Here is a 17,274-nt window from a genome sequence, read left to right on the forward strand (position 1 = left end):
CCTAGGGGGCAATTTAGTGGTCAATCAACCTACTAACCCACATCTTTCATCAGATCCCCACCATCCAGGTCATACCCTCTTCCTGCCAGGCAGGAAGTAGCCATGAAAGAAAACCCATTGGATATACATGGCACTCAGGCTCCCCTCCCAATGAATTGGACTGATCAAATGGCCACAATCCACCAAGCTGTGGCTGATCAACAGATCAGTGATCACTACATGAAGCTCACAAGTGAGAAAAGACTGGTCAGTGAAGGGAGCTTCAGTGCATGATGTAACATTACACTAGCCATTGAAAAATGAGGTAGGGGGATGCTGTGTGCACTGATATCAATTAGAGCAACTGTGCAGTGATATCTCATTCCCAGACTCTGCACAACACATCAATTTTGAGAGGCTGCTACTGGCAGGCAGGAGGCACTGAAGCCTGATCCCACACCACCAGGTTCAGGACCAGCAACAGCAACTTTTCTACAATGGTCAGGTTTTTGAACCAACCTGCACAAGCCCAATGCTATTTCAGGAATGGAACACTAGACCATCTCTTGCACTACCATACAGCTGTTTTTGCAGATCTTTTTCCTCTCTTCACTATCTTGTATAATTTATATTGCATGTCTGTACCTACATGCCTGTGATGCTGCTGCAAGTTTCTCCATTGCACTTGAACCTATTTTCGTGATGACAATAAACTTTACTTGAAACTCTGGAATACAAGGAAACCAGAGCACCCAAAAGGAGACCCATACAGCACAAGCACATGCAAATGCTACAAAGACAGTACCCAGGATCACGATGGAACCTGTATCACTAAAGCTGTTGCACCAGTGTTACCCAATTTGCAGTTACTTCTAGAGAACCAGCTCTTCACAGCTGATACAAACTTGAGCAGAATGGCCTTTCTGCACCCATTTCCTTGAGGCAATTGCAATTTGTGCTAAACACAGCATGAGTTTCCAATTCCAACCTTGGCTGAGACAGGTGAGAAAAACAAAAGCAGTCTCATTAATCAAAGCTGCTGGTCTTGGACAAAGGCCCAGGTAATCATCAGATTGCAGTTTTGCTTAGAATACTTGTCACACTGCCTGAATGTCACATTTTAATCCACTATTTTCCCCGGAACACCATTGTGGCAGGTGGAAGAACCACAATTGATCCCATATGCCCAAGGGGATTATTTTTGCACTGCTTATCACCCACATCAAATTTCTTCAATCAAGGTGAGAGTCCTATACTGACAGTTTACATCATACCAGCAGTCTTTAAACTCTACATATCTGACCCAATGTTGCCCTCGTATCTACCAAAAGCAGGAAGACATGGGACAAGGATGATCTCCTGCTCAGTAACCCTTCCCCCCCCAAAAAAAAAATCACAATCCTAGTGACAATTGTACTCTATACAGGAGTAATTTCTGCCAGCTACTGAAAATCAGCAATGGCACCCACAGGCAACTGATACAAGCCAGTTTTACCATCTCCAATTCAGACTCCCCTTCCCCTCAAATTTTTTTTCTTCCCCTCCCCAAATAGATGAAAAGCATTAACTTTATTATATACTCATGAGCTTTATGCAATTGCAGCATCTGTTAAGCACCTAGTATCAAATTTATCACAAGCTTTTAAAGCACCTATATTCCTAGTCAATTAGGAATGACACATGAAAAGATGAAGATTAACCCAGCAATTCTATAGAACAGAATGTACACAAGATAGTAAAACTTTAATTTTTTTTTTTACTTTTGAAAAAGACACAAGACACAGATATTTACTATTTCTCAGTGTACTTTATTATCCTGTTTTCTACAGCTGAAAGCCCACAGGACAGCAACAGGTAGCACTGAGGAATGATCAGAATTCCCCATCAGTACGATCTCCAAAGTACAAAATAAAGGCATGAAAAGGCCCAGACCTTTCCCAGTATGCAATTATTAACTGGATAAAACACCCTTTTGCCAGTGTAAATACATGGTGCCTCTCTTCTCAGCCTACACTGAAGTGGTATGAATAACTCCACCAAATTGCATTAACCTCTGACACTAAGGCACATATCCAATACCCTGTTTCAGTTGGATTACATTATTGTGTGGAACAAGTACTTATTTCAGCGATCACATAATGTAAAACTAAGTACAAGTTGTGCTGGGGAATGTTTTGACACTTTTTAAATTCAGACTTAGTTGGAAAAAATATGCCACTTTGTTTACAAGTGTGTCCTGTTTAGTTAATGTCTGATACCAAGTGCAGCGAGACATCAATACCACAATTTTGTTTTTATTTTCCTAATCAAATAAAAGCAGATAGATCACCAAGCAGTTTGAATGGCATTTTATATGCCTACTTTCAATATGAAATTTGATTTGTTTTTCCTCCAAGCTCTTTAGAAATCCAAAGCATGACCTGAATACAATTAATAAATCTTTGGCACTCTGTTGTTTCAGCTGCTACAGTACAAATTGTGGAGGGGAAGGGATTCCAAAGTGCTATCCGGCAGATTAGGGCATGATGCATTTCCATTTTGATTTCTTTAACCTTTTCAAATCCCTCTGCATCATTTACACTTTTCACAGTTTTATTTCTCTTTATACAGGGGAAAGAAAGGCTTTTTTTTCTTTTAAAGAGATAGTATCCTTCATGATGTGAAGAAAAAGCGACAAGCCCTCAGCCTAAATGCGGCCAAATCGCCATCAATTCAAAAACATCTGGTCGGCAAAGATGGTGGTGTGACAATGGTGACAAGATACAGAGGGTTTATAATTGCCATCCTGATCACACCTAATTATTTTATAGGGCTATTTCAAATTGTGTCCCCAGCCACCACATTTGCTTGACCACAATCCCTTTGTTAGCCTACATGCACTGAATTTAGAGGTATGGAAAAAGAACACCTAAACACACCATTTATTTGTCTATCCCAGCCTTCTTGTAGAACACAATGCATCTATTTTTCCAAAGCAAATGGCAGTAACACTGCTAAAAATAGGCCACCTTTTCTAAAGGTCTATACAAAATCTGTTGTATTTTAGAGAAACTATATGGATATTTTCAAAAATAGTTGGAATAGGTTAAATGGCATGTTGCGTGGATCTGATTCAATGGTTTAAAATATAGCCAATGCAAGCTATTTAAAAAGGGGATACCATCTCCTTAAACTAGGCTGAAGACTAACTGAAAGCTTCGCACAAGGAAGCTCTGAGCATTCATCAGTGTTTCCCAATAAGAGTAACTCTCATTCAATTCTTTTTGTGCTGCTTCAGTAGATTCAACTCTTTAATGCAAATGCTAACCACTTTAAGTAAATTGTAATGAATCTGAAGTAGAGAAAGTGTATGCCTTCTCACTCACACACACTCATCCCTGACCAAGAACCTCAACCTCATTATTCATGCACGAATTTCCACGTAGTACGATTACATCAGCCAGGCAGAGGATCCAATTTTCCTCCCAGCAGCAATGTTCATAATCCTTTTGGAATTAATTTTCTTAAAACACTCCCGTTGTTTGACAGAAGGGGACTTCTCGTTCTTGTTGCAGGTTACATTGGCCTTTGTTTCGGCGTTCAGTCCTGGATACTGCTGGATCAGGTGGTGTGATGCAAACCTCACTCACTCATTCGCACATTCTCAAACATTCAACATCCTTGCACACTCCTCACTTCTGTTCCAAAGATTTGAGAATTCCAGTGGGGTCTCAGGTGTCTTCCTTATCCCATTGCTGTCAGAAATCTGTAATGGAAGAACATGGCTGAAATTTAACCAGAAAAGTTAACAAAACTTATAGTTGTCAAACCACCCAACAAATTTGAAAGTGATCAATTGTTTAATTAAAAAACTAAAGCACTAATTCTTGATGCCAAGAACTTTGGTAAATCCCAAATTCTATTCCACCCAGAGCAGTTTCTAGCAGAAGACAGGAAAACTGCAACTGTTGCTCAGCTGACCCACTGTGTAAACCAAGATCTCAAGTCTCCCCATGCCATTTTACATTCATCTTCAATCTACCCTCCTCCCAGGGTATCCATAATTGCTCATATTTGAGAAACAAAAGGTCTGCAGATGCTGGAGGAACTCAGCAGGGTGGGCACAAGGTGGTGATAGGTAGATGCAGGTAAGAGATAGTGACAGGCAGGGGTGGGGGAAAGAACAGATCCACCAGGGGATGGGTCAAAGGAGGAAAGGTGGGTAGAAGAAACCTAGGCTAGGAAAATGAGGCATGGTTGAGGGTAGGTGTGGGGATTACTTAAAATATTCAATGTTCATGCTGTTGTTATGCTGCAAGGTTCCAAGACAGAAAATATGAGGTGCTGTTCCTCCAGTTTGCACTTGGAATTCTCCTGGAGGTGGAGGAAGCAGAGTGATCTGTGATAGTGTGGGAGGGGGGAGGTGAAGTGACTGGCAACAGGAGAGATGCAGACAGTGGTTACAGACAGCTCATATTTACACCATTTCCATTGATTTTCCAAACCAGAACCCTGAGAGCATTACTTTCAACTGATCAATGGAAATGCTGCAATAATCCAGAAGTAATTTTGCTGCACATTACATTCATGATCATAGTTCATTTTATATTTGAGCAATCCAATTCAGAATATTGTCTTAAACATCTCCAAGCTACTACCATGCTCAGAAAGCTACAATTGTTTTTCCTTCAAAATTGTACTGACAGAAAGGTTCAATAGCTGAGAACTGTTTCCAATTACGACACTGTTTATTGGCTAGGTTTCATGTCACCAAAACAGAAACTCTAGTCCTTGCAGCCAATACCCAAATTTATGCAATTCATTAGGCCAATGCACATCATCTGTCCATTCTTCAGACTCGTCCTATCCAGTAAACTTAAATTTCTAAAACTATTCCTAATTCCATGACAACTCCATTTTATCAACAATTTTGCATTTCCTTACCCATGAAACCTCCCATACCATAACAATGAAAAATCTACCTTTAAGTGTTCCTCTTAATTGGGCTACATTCTTGGTTCATCTTGTTTTTCTCATCTGTGATGGAATCATGCACCACAAACCACATCTGACCTCGGTTTGAGATTTAAAAAGGATACTCTTCATTGCAGCAATTTACAAATTGTTCATCTTTGAAGTTTAAAGAATACAATTTTTGATTTACTATAAGTAAATCATATTTCAAATGTAGCAAGTTCTTCAAAAGCAGCAACTTCCTATCATGTAGTGAGCTGAAAACACTTAGCTTTCATTGGAAAGTACAAAAGCTCAATGATGAAACTACAGAAGTTCACAGCCACCTGTCAAGCCCAAAAGAGATGGCTAAGGAAAAAAAATAAAAATTGAAACATACTGCAAAGATTTTGTATCTAGGAATCTCTAAGCCCAGTTTATGGAAACACCTCATCCTGCTAAGGGATTAACCAGAAGTACAGAATGCCAGTCTTGACTTCAACATATTACAAGTATAAAACAGAATATTCTGTGCAGAGTGAGTTAGTTCCAAGACCATGCATAAATGGCTTCAGATCTTCAGAACAAGACAATGTTCACTGTGGAACTTCTTAGCAGTGCTTGTATTTAAATACATTTCTAATCACCATTCCATGCCTGGAAAAAAGTATTTCACAATTTGTCATGGATTGTAATAAAGAACCCTGAAGAAACTATGCAAGTAGAACTTTACTTTCTACCAGACATGCATTTCAATTGGTTAGAGGTGCTTGATAAAATAACATCCTTCAATACAATACACATCACACATCTTACCAAGCTTGATTTTTCAGTTTTCGAAGCTCTTTAGTAGCCCATGTGGCCAAAGTTTTAGTTTTGTTTGTTTTTGATCGTCTTCCTTCAGTCAAAAGTTCATGAATCATAGGCCTGGCTTCAACTAGTTTCAGTACATCCTTCCCAAATGCTGTACACAAATCTCTAAAAATAATCAAAGAAATTAATGTATAAATCACTAATATTACAAAAATTGATCTTTAAACAATTACGTTTTGAATCTCTTCAGAAAATTGCTGACCTTATAGAAATGTATTGATCTTGGAGTATAAAATCACAAGGGGCATAGATAGGGAGAATGCACTCAGTCTCTCTTCTACCCGCCCCCCCCCCCCCCCCGAGTTGAGGAATCAAGAACTAGAGGGCATAGGTTTGTGAGGGGAAACATGAGGAATTGAGCAGTTTTTTAAAATAAAAATAGGGTGGTATCTATGTGGAATCAACTGCCAGAGGAAGTGGTTGAGGCTGGTACAATAACAACTTTTAAAAAGCAGTTGGACAGGTACATGGAAAGGTTGAGAAGGTTACGGGCCAAACACTGGCAAATGGGACTAGCTTGGATGAGGCATCTTGGTTGGGAAGGACCAGTTGGGCTGAAAGGTCTGTTTCTGCGCTGTATAACTGACAGACAGACCATTTTAAAAAAGGCATAAACCACAAAATACAATTTGTAATCAGAGTACAGATTTAGAAAGTGTGAATGAATCCATTAACTTATCTGGAAAACATCCCTTGACAGAGATAAATAGCAATTAAAGTACAAATATGAATCGTTACTAGTTACAGGTTTACTAAATCATACATTTATATCCTTATCAGCACACTTACCCTATCAGTCCTGCAGCACAAGCTACTACTCCATCAGTATGATCTTCATCTCGTGCAATGTGATCAATAAAGGAAAGAATGAATTCTACTCTTGGTTGTACCAACATGACGTCAGCTACAAGAAAGAAAATTTGTTTATTAAAGCTAAAAACTTTTGAATTTAATTACTGATGTAATCATACTATATAATTAAACTTACGATGTACATTCTCTTGGTCACCCTTCAGACCCTGAATAATGCCAGTATACGCCTCCAGACAACCTTCTCTTAGTTCATTCAGGTAATCCACCATATCATAATCCGTCTAAAAAATGAATTAGAATTTTACCACACTTGCCCAGAACGCCATGCAAAAAGGTACAAGCTAAATGCATCTTTCAGGCAGAATTAGAAGAGGGCTTCAAAATGCCCATGCTGGACTTACTTTGTCTACCTGGGCCTGGGAAGCCTGCTGAAGGGTGTCCAGGACAATATCTAGATATTTCTTAAATTCTCCTGCAATAGCAAGGGCAATATCCCCAAACACAGATAAAATCTGTGGCTTAACAGACCGGTGAACATTTTCATTCTGAAAAGGATAAGAAGAGATTTATATCTATTGCTAAACAATTCAAAACCATTTTAAAGTAATGCTCAAACCACATATTTAAAATACATGTACATCAGTAACCTTCAGGTAAAGTCCTTTCATTTACTAATTGGATTCCATAGACAGCATTTTGACATTGCTAAGAGTTAAGTTGTAACTGTAAAAAGTAGAAGGATGTAGAAGATTTAAAATATATAAACTTACCCCCAGATTCTCCAGTAAGAGTTGCATCATTTCATCACAGAAAGGCAGCATGTTAGATTGCAGTGCTCTGCACAAGTCACCAACCAAGCCTACTGCTGCAAGACAAACCTTCAACAAAAATAGCCATAAGTTTCAAAACACTGAGTTTACAACTTTGGCAAGTCAGATCCTATTCAATAATTGTTTGCCTTAGCAATCAATTAGAGCAAATTAGACAGTACTGCTAATTTCATAAGTAATGAAATCCACTTCTGCCAGCACCACTGACAATATTCCACAAGAAAATTGGAGCACAAGGAGGCTACCAGGCCCCTGATGTCTGCTCCACCATTCAATATGATCATGCCGATCTACACTGGCTTCAACTCCTCCTGTACCATATCCCACAGCCCTTAAATGTTAACCTTTCAAATATTTATGCATAGTTGCATTAAATATTTGTAACCATCTAGCCTTGACCACTCTTTAGGACAGATAAGAGGTTCACTACCATCAAGTTTCTAAGTTTCTAAGTATTCCAATAGTCTTAATCCTAGCAATTATCATTTAAACTCTTCAAAAATCATTAATTTGCATTGGTATTTGTGAGGGTGATAGACCATATTGACAATGAGTAACAAAATGAATGCAAAGTAGTAAAAGGGGATACATAAAGTCAGCTAATCAAATTCAGAATAAAATCCATGGTCCAGATGGATTGCATCTACAAAATCAAAAGAGATAGAAGAGATATAATACTTCCTAGTAGGAGGTAGAGTCAGACGACTGACTGTCAGATGGCTAATATAAAACCTCTGTAGGGATAGAACATGTCCAACCACCTATAGACCAGTGAAATCAATATTAATGGTAGGAAATGAATTAAGGTGATGGATAGTGATGTTCTTCAAGGATCAGTACTGGGACAATTGCTGTTCACAACTTAGGTACAACACCTGGAATCAAAAATAATTTTTATTTAAAAATGAAAATATTTGGGTGAACAGGGAATTTACAATTATGAAAGGTTTTGATAGGGCAGAGAATGTTCTAAAAATATTTAGAGGACATTAATGAGAATGGGCAAATATTATCCAATAAGAGAAAGGGGAATATCAAACCTCCTACAGTTTGATACTCAGGCATATTTTGAATCTGCAGCACAGATCTATACAAAAAAATTAAGATCTAAAGTTAAATAAACTGTACTAATCTGTAGCTAATTAATTTACCAGTACAACCATTGCAATATCAACTGATGGTGTTTCTGACCTATGTAAGCTTTGGGTTATGGAAAGTTCTCAGAACCCTTGCATGTCCTGGGGAGTGTCTATACTAGAACACAGTTCTCCTACTCAGATGACGACTGGGGGCAATTTTTGTAGTCTGGATTTTGTGATCCTGCACCAGTCAGGTTCCAAGGGTGCCAGGCTAGAGTGTTTCAACCTGTACCACAAGTTGGAGTGAGCAGTATGGATACAGACAAGGGGAAGCTGGATAAACATGGGGAAAAGATTATGTTAATAGGTTTAGAAGACTGGTGCCTCAAGTGGATCAAGAATGGTGGTATAGTCTATGCCTGTTGCATATTCAATGTAATCTTATTACCCAACTTCAAGCTTAAAAAAAAATTCACTTTCTGGTTTTAGTTTGTTTTTTTCCCCCCTTATAGCCTAACAAATATCACCCCAATGCAAAAAGGCATCAAGTTCCTACCTGATACTCTGCATAATTCTTCAGTCCAATCCCTAGATATGGTTTAAAGGCATCCATGTACTTCAAAAACTCTGAACCCAACACTAAAAAAAAATGAAGGTTTAAATGCATAATTTTCTACAGCTTGGAAATAGGCAGCAATATTTTAGTCAAAACATCTCGGCACTGTTAACATTCAGATTTCCTACATTTCTGTACTTCTGTAGATAACAAATTTACTGAAGTTAACAGTAATAATCAAATAATTTTGCACAAGAGCTCAATAAATGGTATTAGAGCACTTCCTTTGCTCCCCATGAATAGAAAATAGATGCACTTGATTTCAAATATTGTACACCTGCTCAGAGAAGCCCACTGATTTTTCCTGCAACTCCTTCCACACATTGCCAGTAGCAGACACCAATTCTCCTGCCACCCACTTACACGAGGGACAACTTAGTGGTCAATTAACCTCAAACCAGTATCCCTATGGGACGTAGGGGAAGCAGCTAGAGCAGAGGGAAAATCCAGGTAGTCATAGGGAAAACATACAAATTCCAAAGACAGCAGCAGAGGTCATTTGCTGTGAGACAATTGCACCACCACTATGTTGCCCATTAAAACAAATTAATGATTGTTCCATATTTCAATGTGAATAATAAATTTCTTTTATATAGAGTGTATTTTTAAAAAAGATACATGTAGGGAATGGAATTATACAAAGCACACCAAAGGAAAAATAGACCCTTGACACCTGAGCAGAAGAATTAGCCACAGCTGTAACCTTCGGACAGGCCTGGCAAGTGTAGTGTGAGGGAAAACAGTGAGACAAAGCCCAGCGAGTAGACAGCAGGGAGAAAGGCCTACTTACAATCTGTTCCTGGCAGTTTGTACTAAGTGTGATGTTACAAGGCAGCAGGTAAATTATTGGGAGGCATTTACCCAGTCTCTTCTGATTAATAGATTTAAATTAAGGGAACTTAGTATAGCTAGAGTGTACAATTAAAATAATTATTCTAATTGAGGACAGACAGCTGGGCAAACAGACTACACTATACTTCACAATGAACACATTTGTAGCAAGTGCTGGCTGCTCAAAGAATACCAGCTCAAAGCTGGAGCTAGAATTGAAGTTACAAATACTGCAACACATCAGGGGAGGGAGTGTGTTACCTGTATTCTGTTCTAGAATGCAGTCACACCCTTTAGATTATTTCAAATTTAATCCAAGATCAGGGACAGGAGTGTGTGACTGCAAAGATGGAAGGAAAGTAGAGGGATCCAGAGGATTGCTTGTCATCTCAGCCCCTTCCTTTAAAAGGAGGATCTTGCTCCACATTTGGAAGAGGATGTGGATTGCGGAGAAAACATGCAATAGTTTCTAGGCCACAGTGGGGGGGGGGGGGGGGAGAGTAGTGTGGTAATTGTAGGGGATAGCATAGATAGGGGAACATACTTCTCTACAGCAAGTCCAAAGGCTGTATTGCCTTTGTCAGGAGTAAGGACATCCCTTCTGGGCTGGTGAGGAACTGAGCACCCACGGGAGGTAATAACCTCAGAATTCTCACCCAAGCAATGTGTTAACTAGCAGAGAGCAAATGAGAAATGCTTGGCTCAAACATTGGTATGGGAGAACAAATGGAGAAGGCAGCGGTTTCAGGGTAGTGAAGTGGTGAATGAAAATCAAGAACTCAACAGGAAGGGGCAGTAAACAAAAGTGTGTAACAGAAGTTAGAACTGAGCAACAAATTGTCAAGTCAGAGCTTATGGCTGCAACCAAATACACATTATTAAAAAGATAGATGAGTTGGCAACACAAAGAAATAATTTTGATAGCTATTACAGAAACATGGTGGCAGGATTACTAGTACTGGGAACTCAACATTCCACAAAATTCAATTTTCCAAATGAATATACAAAAAGGGAAAGGTGGTGGTTTAGCATTCTTAATCAAAGGTATCAGCACAGGAGTAGTGATATAGAAGCTGTGGATAATGATTGGAAACAGTTTGGGTGGAAATAAGGAACAGTGGGATTTGTGCACCAGGACAGAATTTATGTAGTGCATCAGGGATAATTTCTTAGAGCAACTTGTTATGGAACTTAATTTGGAAAAGGCCACTTTATATTTGGTCATGTGTAATAGGTAGGATAAGAGATCTCATTAAGGATGCTCGACAAAGTAGTGATCATTAATAAGGCTGAACTCCAGATAGAGTTTGAGGGCAGACACCTTGGGTCCAAAGCTAGTGCCCTCCAATTAAATGAAGGAATAGTTGTCTGGACTGGACTGGACTGGGAAAGCAAGCTAAAAAGGCTAGTAAGATGAGCATTGACAGATATTTAAGCAGCCATTTAATTATTACACTTAGTAGAAATTTAATCCAGAGAGACATTAAATGGGAAAGATGAACTACATGTGGGCAACAATAGGTGGTCAAGGAAAATGTGAAATTAAAAATTTGAACAAAGCAGCAATAGCTTGTGATGGACCATCATTCTGAGACTTCATCCGGAACTAGTAGCAGAGTACTAATGAACCAAAAAGGAGAAAATGAATAAACTGGCAATATTAAAACAAACACCGAAGCTACCCTCTTCCTTTATTGCAAGTGTTATTATGGATTGGAGACTGGTCATCACCTAGAAGAGTCAAAATAAATGGGTCTTTTTTGTTTAGGCTGGAAATACAGAACTAGTGGACTGGCCCAAAGATTAGAACTTCGCCATCAATTATTTAACTATCAATATTAGTGACAGGGTGTTTGTGTGTTGTGGGGGTATCCAAGTTCGTATGGTATTCAAGTTTGCTCTCTAATTTACACAAAAGTAGATGCCTCAGGACATTTGGGGTCAACAGGATATAAACAAGCTGTAAACTGGAAAAAGATGGGGAAAAAAATCTTGATTTTATTCATTATCCAAGTAGACAAAGCAATCACTATCATGAATCATCTTATTTAAACAAGTTTAAATTACTGATGGTAGATGAAGATAGTCTGAAAACCTATACATTTTTTCCTCACTCCTTTAAATAAGACATACCTTCAACAAGGGTGCTAACAGCCATGAGGGCATCTTCCTGCACACCCCCAGAGCCAGCAGTGCTCTGGAACATCCTTAGCAATGAAGCCATCACCACATCCGAAATCTGCAGTGCATCCTGATGCTGGACCTTTCTTAGGACATTCTAAAGGCCAGAAAGAAAACTTTATAAGGAGGAAATAATAACATTACTAATTAAAAAAAATAATTTCACACTGCATCAGATAAATTCATTATCACCATCATGTTTCTGTGTGGTGCATGAACTTGTCATCAGAAATGGTGTTTGAAGGAGCAAATTTAAAAACAAAAGGTTATTCTGTAATTTCACATGATCAAAGATTTGCTTTGCAATTCATCTGGATGAATATTCTGCATCAGCTGGTTTCTTTTGGCACACTTCAATAAGCCAATTTAAAAATGTAATGTTGATGGCAATACAGCAGGTCAAGATACCATGTTTGGCACCAAAATTTCAAGCATGGGAACATGAAGCACAGAATAGTAGCAAAGAGTAAAAGCATAATTATATGGAGTATATAGGACAATAGTTACCTGTAGAGTCGCACACAAGAGAGATTGAAGATCATTGTACTGAATTCTGTCCGAGGTACTTTGAATGTGAGACTGAAAGGAACGAAACTAAAAATCAGCAACAACTTTATAAACAGTTCAATAACATTCATCAAAATTCAAGGTAAAAGGGGTAGTGTGAAGCAGGTCATTGTCACCAGTGATTAGGATCCCAAATCATTCTTGGATTGAGCCTAATTGGTGGAACTCTACCAACAGGACCACCAACTTCTCCAAGAAGGTGAGGATGGTCAATATATGCTGGCTATGGCAACACCTGCATACCAGAGTTTTGGTTTCCAGGTATGGCTGCTGATGGATGAGCCATTGCATTTGATCAGTTGCCTTTAATTGCACTGCATACTGATGTTTACGTTGGTGTTATGTCATTTTAGGTGATAGGTGCAAGTTTGTTAAATGGGAAGATATAGGATTGCACCTATAATACAATCATCACTCTGCCTATGAAAGGATGTAGAAGAACTTGAAGCCAGACAAATTAAACAGCAAAATAGAAGCACGTAACTAAATACACAATTTTCTGTTGTTAGTTATTCTGCCAGCACCATCTATAGGCTTTGACAAGCCTTTAAATAAGGTTTGCTCTACATTATATTTAATCCTTGAAAATTAAAATTGGACACGAGTATGACTGACAGGAATGGTACACACACCTTCATGGGCTGTTCATGTGTCACAACCCTACTCGCAATACATTCCATTTACCAACACCATCATAAAATGTGGCTCAATTTTTAAGTGGGAATTGAGAAAACAAATGAAAGTAGGTCTTAGTCACCACATATGCATTAATATACATACCTCCATTTGTAATACTTGTTGTAGCCTTTCCATGATAACCAGAGTTGTTTTCTGCACAGCTGGATAGCAATCCTTGGCACTATTCTTGACTATCTCCATCAATGCCTCATATGCAGCACTCCTCAAGTTATTTTGATGTCCATCAGGCCTAAAGAGAATTAAACTTGGTTATAGATGTACACCACTATTAGATAAAACAGGAACAGTGTTTTAGTCCCTCACATGAACAATTAAGGTACCGGATTAAAAGACGGTTAAACAAAAAGTCCCTACAATAACCCACAAAATTGTTAACTTCCATTGTCGAGTATGAGGCCACTGCAAAGTACAAACCTTAATTAAGATTTTCAGCGAATCTTCTAGTGGATTTTGTTACTACACAAAACAATCACAAGTGATAAATTACTCATTTGTTACAAATTCAAACCAACTAGTTGGTGAATAATATATCAAGGACAGATCTCCTACCTATCAGTAGTTTCCAACAGTTTTTGTACTATCAATTCAAATGATGACGACAAGCAATAGGTTGCAGGCTCTTCCTGATCATCTGCTACATCTGCAGCTTCATAAGCAGCTTCTGCTAAACTGGAGAATGCCTGTGGAAAGAGGCCATAACACATTTAGAAGACTTTAAATGCTTGTTAAAAAGGTGACTAAAATGTTTAATTGCAACAGTTATACCTAGATAAATCTTGCTAGGGAGGGAAGATTATATTGCTACATCTAGAAGAATGAAATAACCAATAAAATTTTCAAAATGTACCATCTCTACAGTTCAGTCTTTGATCATTACCTCAATACCCAATTATCATTCCCACAAGTACTCCATGACAGGGCTTTTGGAGTTATTGGTTGTATCTTGGCCATTCATCAACTGAAACTATAGATAGAACCAATGGTAGCCCTATGACCATCCAGGGCTGCTAAAGCACAGCCAGCTTAGTGTCATTCAACACCTGCACTCATGGATTTCCCCATAATATCCACATGCAAACAGTGCTTTCTCAAACATAGCTGGGGCATAAAATGATATATGCAAATAATGGAACACTGCAAATTTAAACTGTACTTAACCACAAACAGCTCTACCTTACAAAATCTTGTAGATTAATCTCCTCACAAAGTGAATGTTTAGAATTGGCACTGAGAAAGGCCCAACTCATGATTGGTGATTGTAGAAAAATATACAGCCTCATTGTAGATCCTCTTTCTAGCTTATTAGAAATAACTAAATATGGAGACAATGGAAGTGAACACAGCTGACGGATAGAGCTTTATATCTACATTTGTCCGTGATGTCCTTTTGCACAACTAATAGAATGCAATCAGGTGAATGGCCTAAAACAATCAAAACCATAGTTAATATGAAAACTACAAGTAAATTTAAGTTTGAAAATGATATCAGAAGCTGAATAAACTTTACATAATTTTCACAACACTTTCCAAATTAACATGCAACTTACCCAACAAACATTAGAAGCCACTCTAGGTTCAGCTCCCAAACCTTCAATAAGACACTGTAGTAATGGAGCCAGGTACATGTCATTGATGGCAGCCTCAGGAAGCAACTCACAAATTCGTCCCACAGTCCAGGCTGTAGTATCCCGAACCACAACACTAGGATCTTTCATTAGCTCAATCAGCGTGGGCATTGCCTTCAATCAAAAATGAATTTGTATATAGTGACATAAAGGATATTTCAAAAATAGTGACTAAACTAGCCAAGTATTTACTTTTGGCAACTTCATCCAGTCTGAAGTCACTGGAGTAAATTATCACTGCTGTGAAGACACATGCAATACCATTTTGCCAACTTCAGTAATTAATTTTAAAATATCCCACGTCAAATGCAGCCACTGTTTCAAAGTCTAAGTCATATTTGCTAGCAACACCACAGGCTTCGCTCCCTACTTAAAGCCAACTCCAGTAGACAATTTCCCTACCAAAACAATCACATGCTGCAGTGGGAGAAGATAATCCATGATATTGATTCCCAAATCTGAATTGATGATCTGTCAAAAAATAAAATTCAGCCCAAAGCACTAAAATGAATGCAAGTGTACTTAAACCGGTCAGACTAAAAAATGAGACTGCCTTTACACCTGTTTGAGAAAGATCCATCAACAAAAACAAAAAACGAGCTTGCAGTACCGAAATTGAGTAACAATTTAAATCACTCACATCTTTACTGCAACAAAAGATTTACCCCAGTCATCTGATTAAATTGTTCACTTTATTATAGCCCAATCTGCTCTCCACAAACCTAACTTACGCAGTCCAACAGACAAATCTTATTGAAAATTGAGAGCAAATGCATTAATATCCAAGTTTTATAACTAAGTTTCAAAGCACAGTACTTGAGATTTCTATGACTGAAAATGCAATTGCAGTCGGATGCATGTTACCTGTATCACAAGTGGTTTAAGTTGATTGGGTTCAGGTCCTTCCAGAATAGAACCAAATGCCATCACTGCTGCATCTCTGTACCTCCAGTCCGGATTTTTGATGTGTTCCTTAATAAATGGAAGTATATGTGGGACAATATCATCCTCGCAACAGGTTGCAAGTAACATGAGACAAACACCAGCAGCTTTGCATGGATTCCAATCATCATCATCGTCATTTTCATCCTAAAAGAGAAAGAATAAAATTAAGAAAATGCACTATAGCAATACACCTGGTCTGCATTAATCGATCATAGAGCTTTTGAATAAGTAATTAGATTTTTTTCAGTAGTGCCTATAATGAAGTGAAAAATAAAATGATAGTAACTTGATCAAGTTGGTTCCAATCAGGAAACCTGAGGAAACCCATGAACATTTTTTTTTGTAATTTATAGATTTTTATCTTGCACTGAACTGCTACCGCAAAACAACAAGTTTCATGTCATATGTCAGTGATAATAAATCTGATGATTCAAATCTGAAGCTACTATCACTTTCATGCTTAAAATTTACCTAAACCCAATTTACTTGTTCTGCATTCAATCGTGCTGGAAGGAAGATCATTATTTGTCAGAAGTTGTATTTTCATACAGGGTGACAGTGGGAGACATGGACAAGCAGCTGGAAGTCCACAACAAACAAGAATAATGAAGTTATTACTTTTCAGATATATGCACTAATTAACACCATACCAAATTAAATTTGACCATGGAGCTATAAGCCATTAATAGTATACATGGAAACACACGAGGATATGTACAATCTTCAACAAAAGCTCTTTACAGATCTGCAGTTTGCAGGGATCCAGGTGTTACAAAGTCCAGGATAACTATGAATGACCGGTTTTGCTGGAAATACTAAATGCTGTAGCATGTGTCCACACATTTGCCAGGAAGCAACCCCCTCATCTAACATCAATGGGCAAAGGAACTAGACAGTTCAGTTTCTGGAGCTTGTTACAAACTGCACTTTAAGGTAACAAATGTTAATTTGGTAATAAAGGGAACAAGGACATTTGAGAAACAAAATTTGGGGCAACTTGACAAGTTTAGCTCTTTTTAAACTGATATTTTCTTTATCTTTCAAGGATAGCAGTTTTTCCACTGGCCAGCTTCGAATCACTCTCCACTAGTCAGAAGTATCTACCAGTGACTAAGATATTTGACATTTGTAATAAGCATACACAAATGCAAACTGGATTCGATGGGAAGCAGTCAGCATTCTGATCTAAAACCAATTAACAAGTGTACACTAATGTCACCTACAGCAAATTGAAAAACTTGCATTTATATACCATTTACAACCTTATGATACCCCAAACAGATCTTTATAGCCTGAAGACCAAT

General features: G+C 38.2%; 1 protein-coding gene across 2 annotated transcripts in view; it reads right to left on the reverse strand.

Moving 5' to 3' along the window:
* Positions 1–1,766: 1,766 nt before the first annotated feature.
* Positions 1,767–17,274, reverse strand: part of kpnb1 (karyopherin (importin) beta 1) — a 35,759-nt gene continuing 20,251 nt past the window's right edge. For both annotated transcript variants that reach the window (XM_052038905.1, XM_052038904.1), the window contains 13 exons: positions 15,890–16,114; positions 14,948–15,139; positions 13,950–14,080; positions 13,482–13,629; positions 12,642–12,713; positions 12,087–12,231; positions 9,063–9,145; positions 7,368–7,475; positions 6,999–7,142; positions 6,773–6,878; positions 6,574–6,688; positions 5,728–5,889; positions 1,767–3,724 (listed from right to left, as the gene is read on the reverse strand). In XM_052038905.1, the coding sequence (XP_051894865.1) occupies position 3,724; positions 5,728–5,889; positions 6,574–6,688; positions 6,773–6,878; positions 6,999–7,142; positions 7,368–7,475; positions 9,063–9,145; positions 12,087–12,231; positions 12,642–12,713; positions 13,482–13,629; positions 13,950–14,080; positions 14,948–15,139; positions 15,890–16,114 (1,632 nt within the window). In that variant the 3' untranslated portion in view covers positions 1,767–3,723. The remainder of the gene's footprint in view (positions 3,725–5,727; positions 5,890–6,573; positions 6,689–6,772; positions 6,879–6,998; positions 7,143–7,367; positions 7,476–9,062; positions 9,146–12,086; positions 12,232–12,641; positions 12,714–13,481; positions 13,630–13,949; positions 14,081–14,947; positions 15,140–15,889; positions 16,115–17,274) is intronic.

The sequence above is a fragment of the Pristis pectinata genome, chromosome 25 (genome assembly GCF_009764475.1).
Source record: "Pristis pectinata isolate sPriPec2 chromosome 25, sPriPec2.1.pri, whole genome shotgun sequence".
NCBI classification, from domain to species: domain Eukaryota; kingdom Metazoa; phylum Chordata; class Chondrichthyes; order Rhinopristiformes; family Pristidae; genus Pristis; species Pristis pectinata.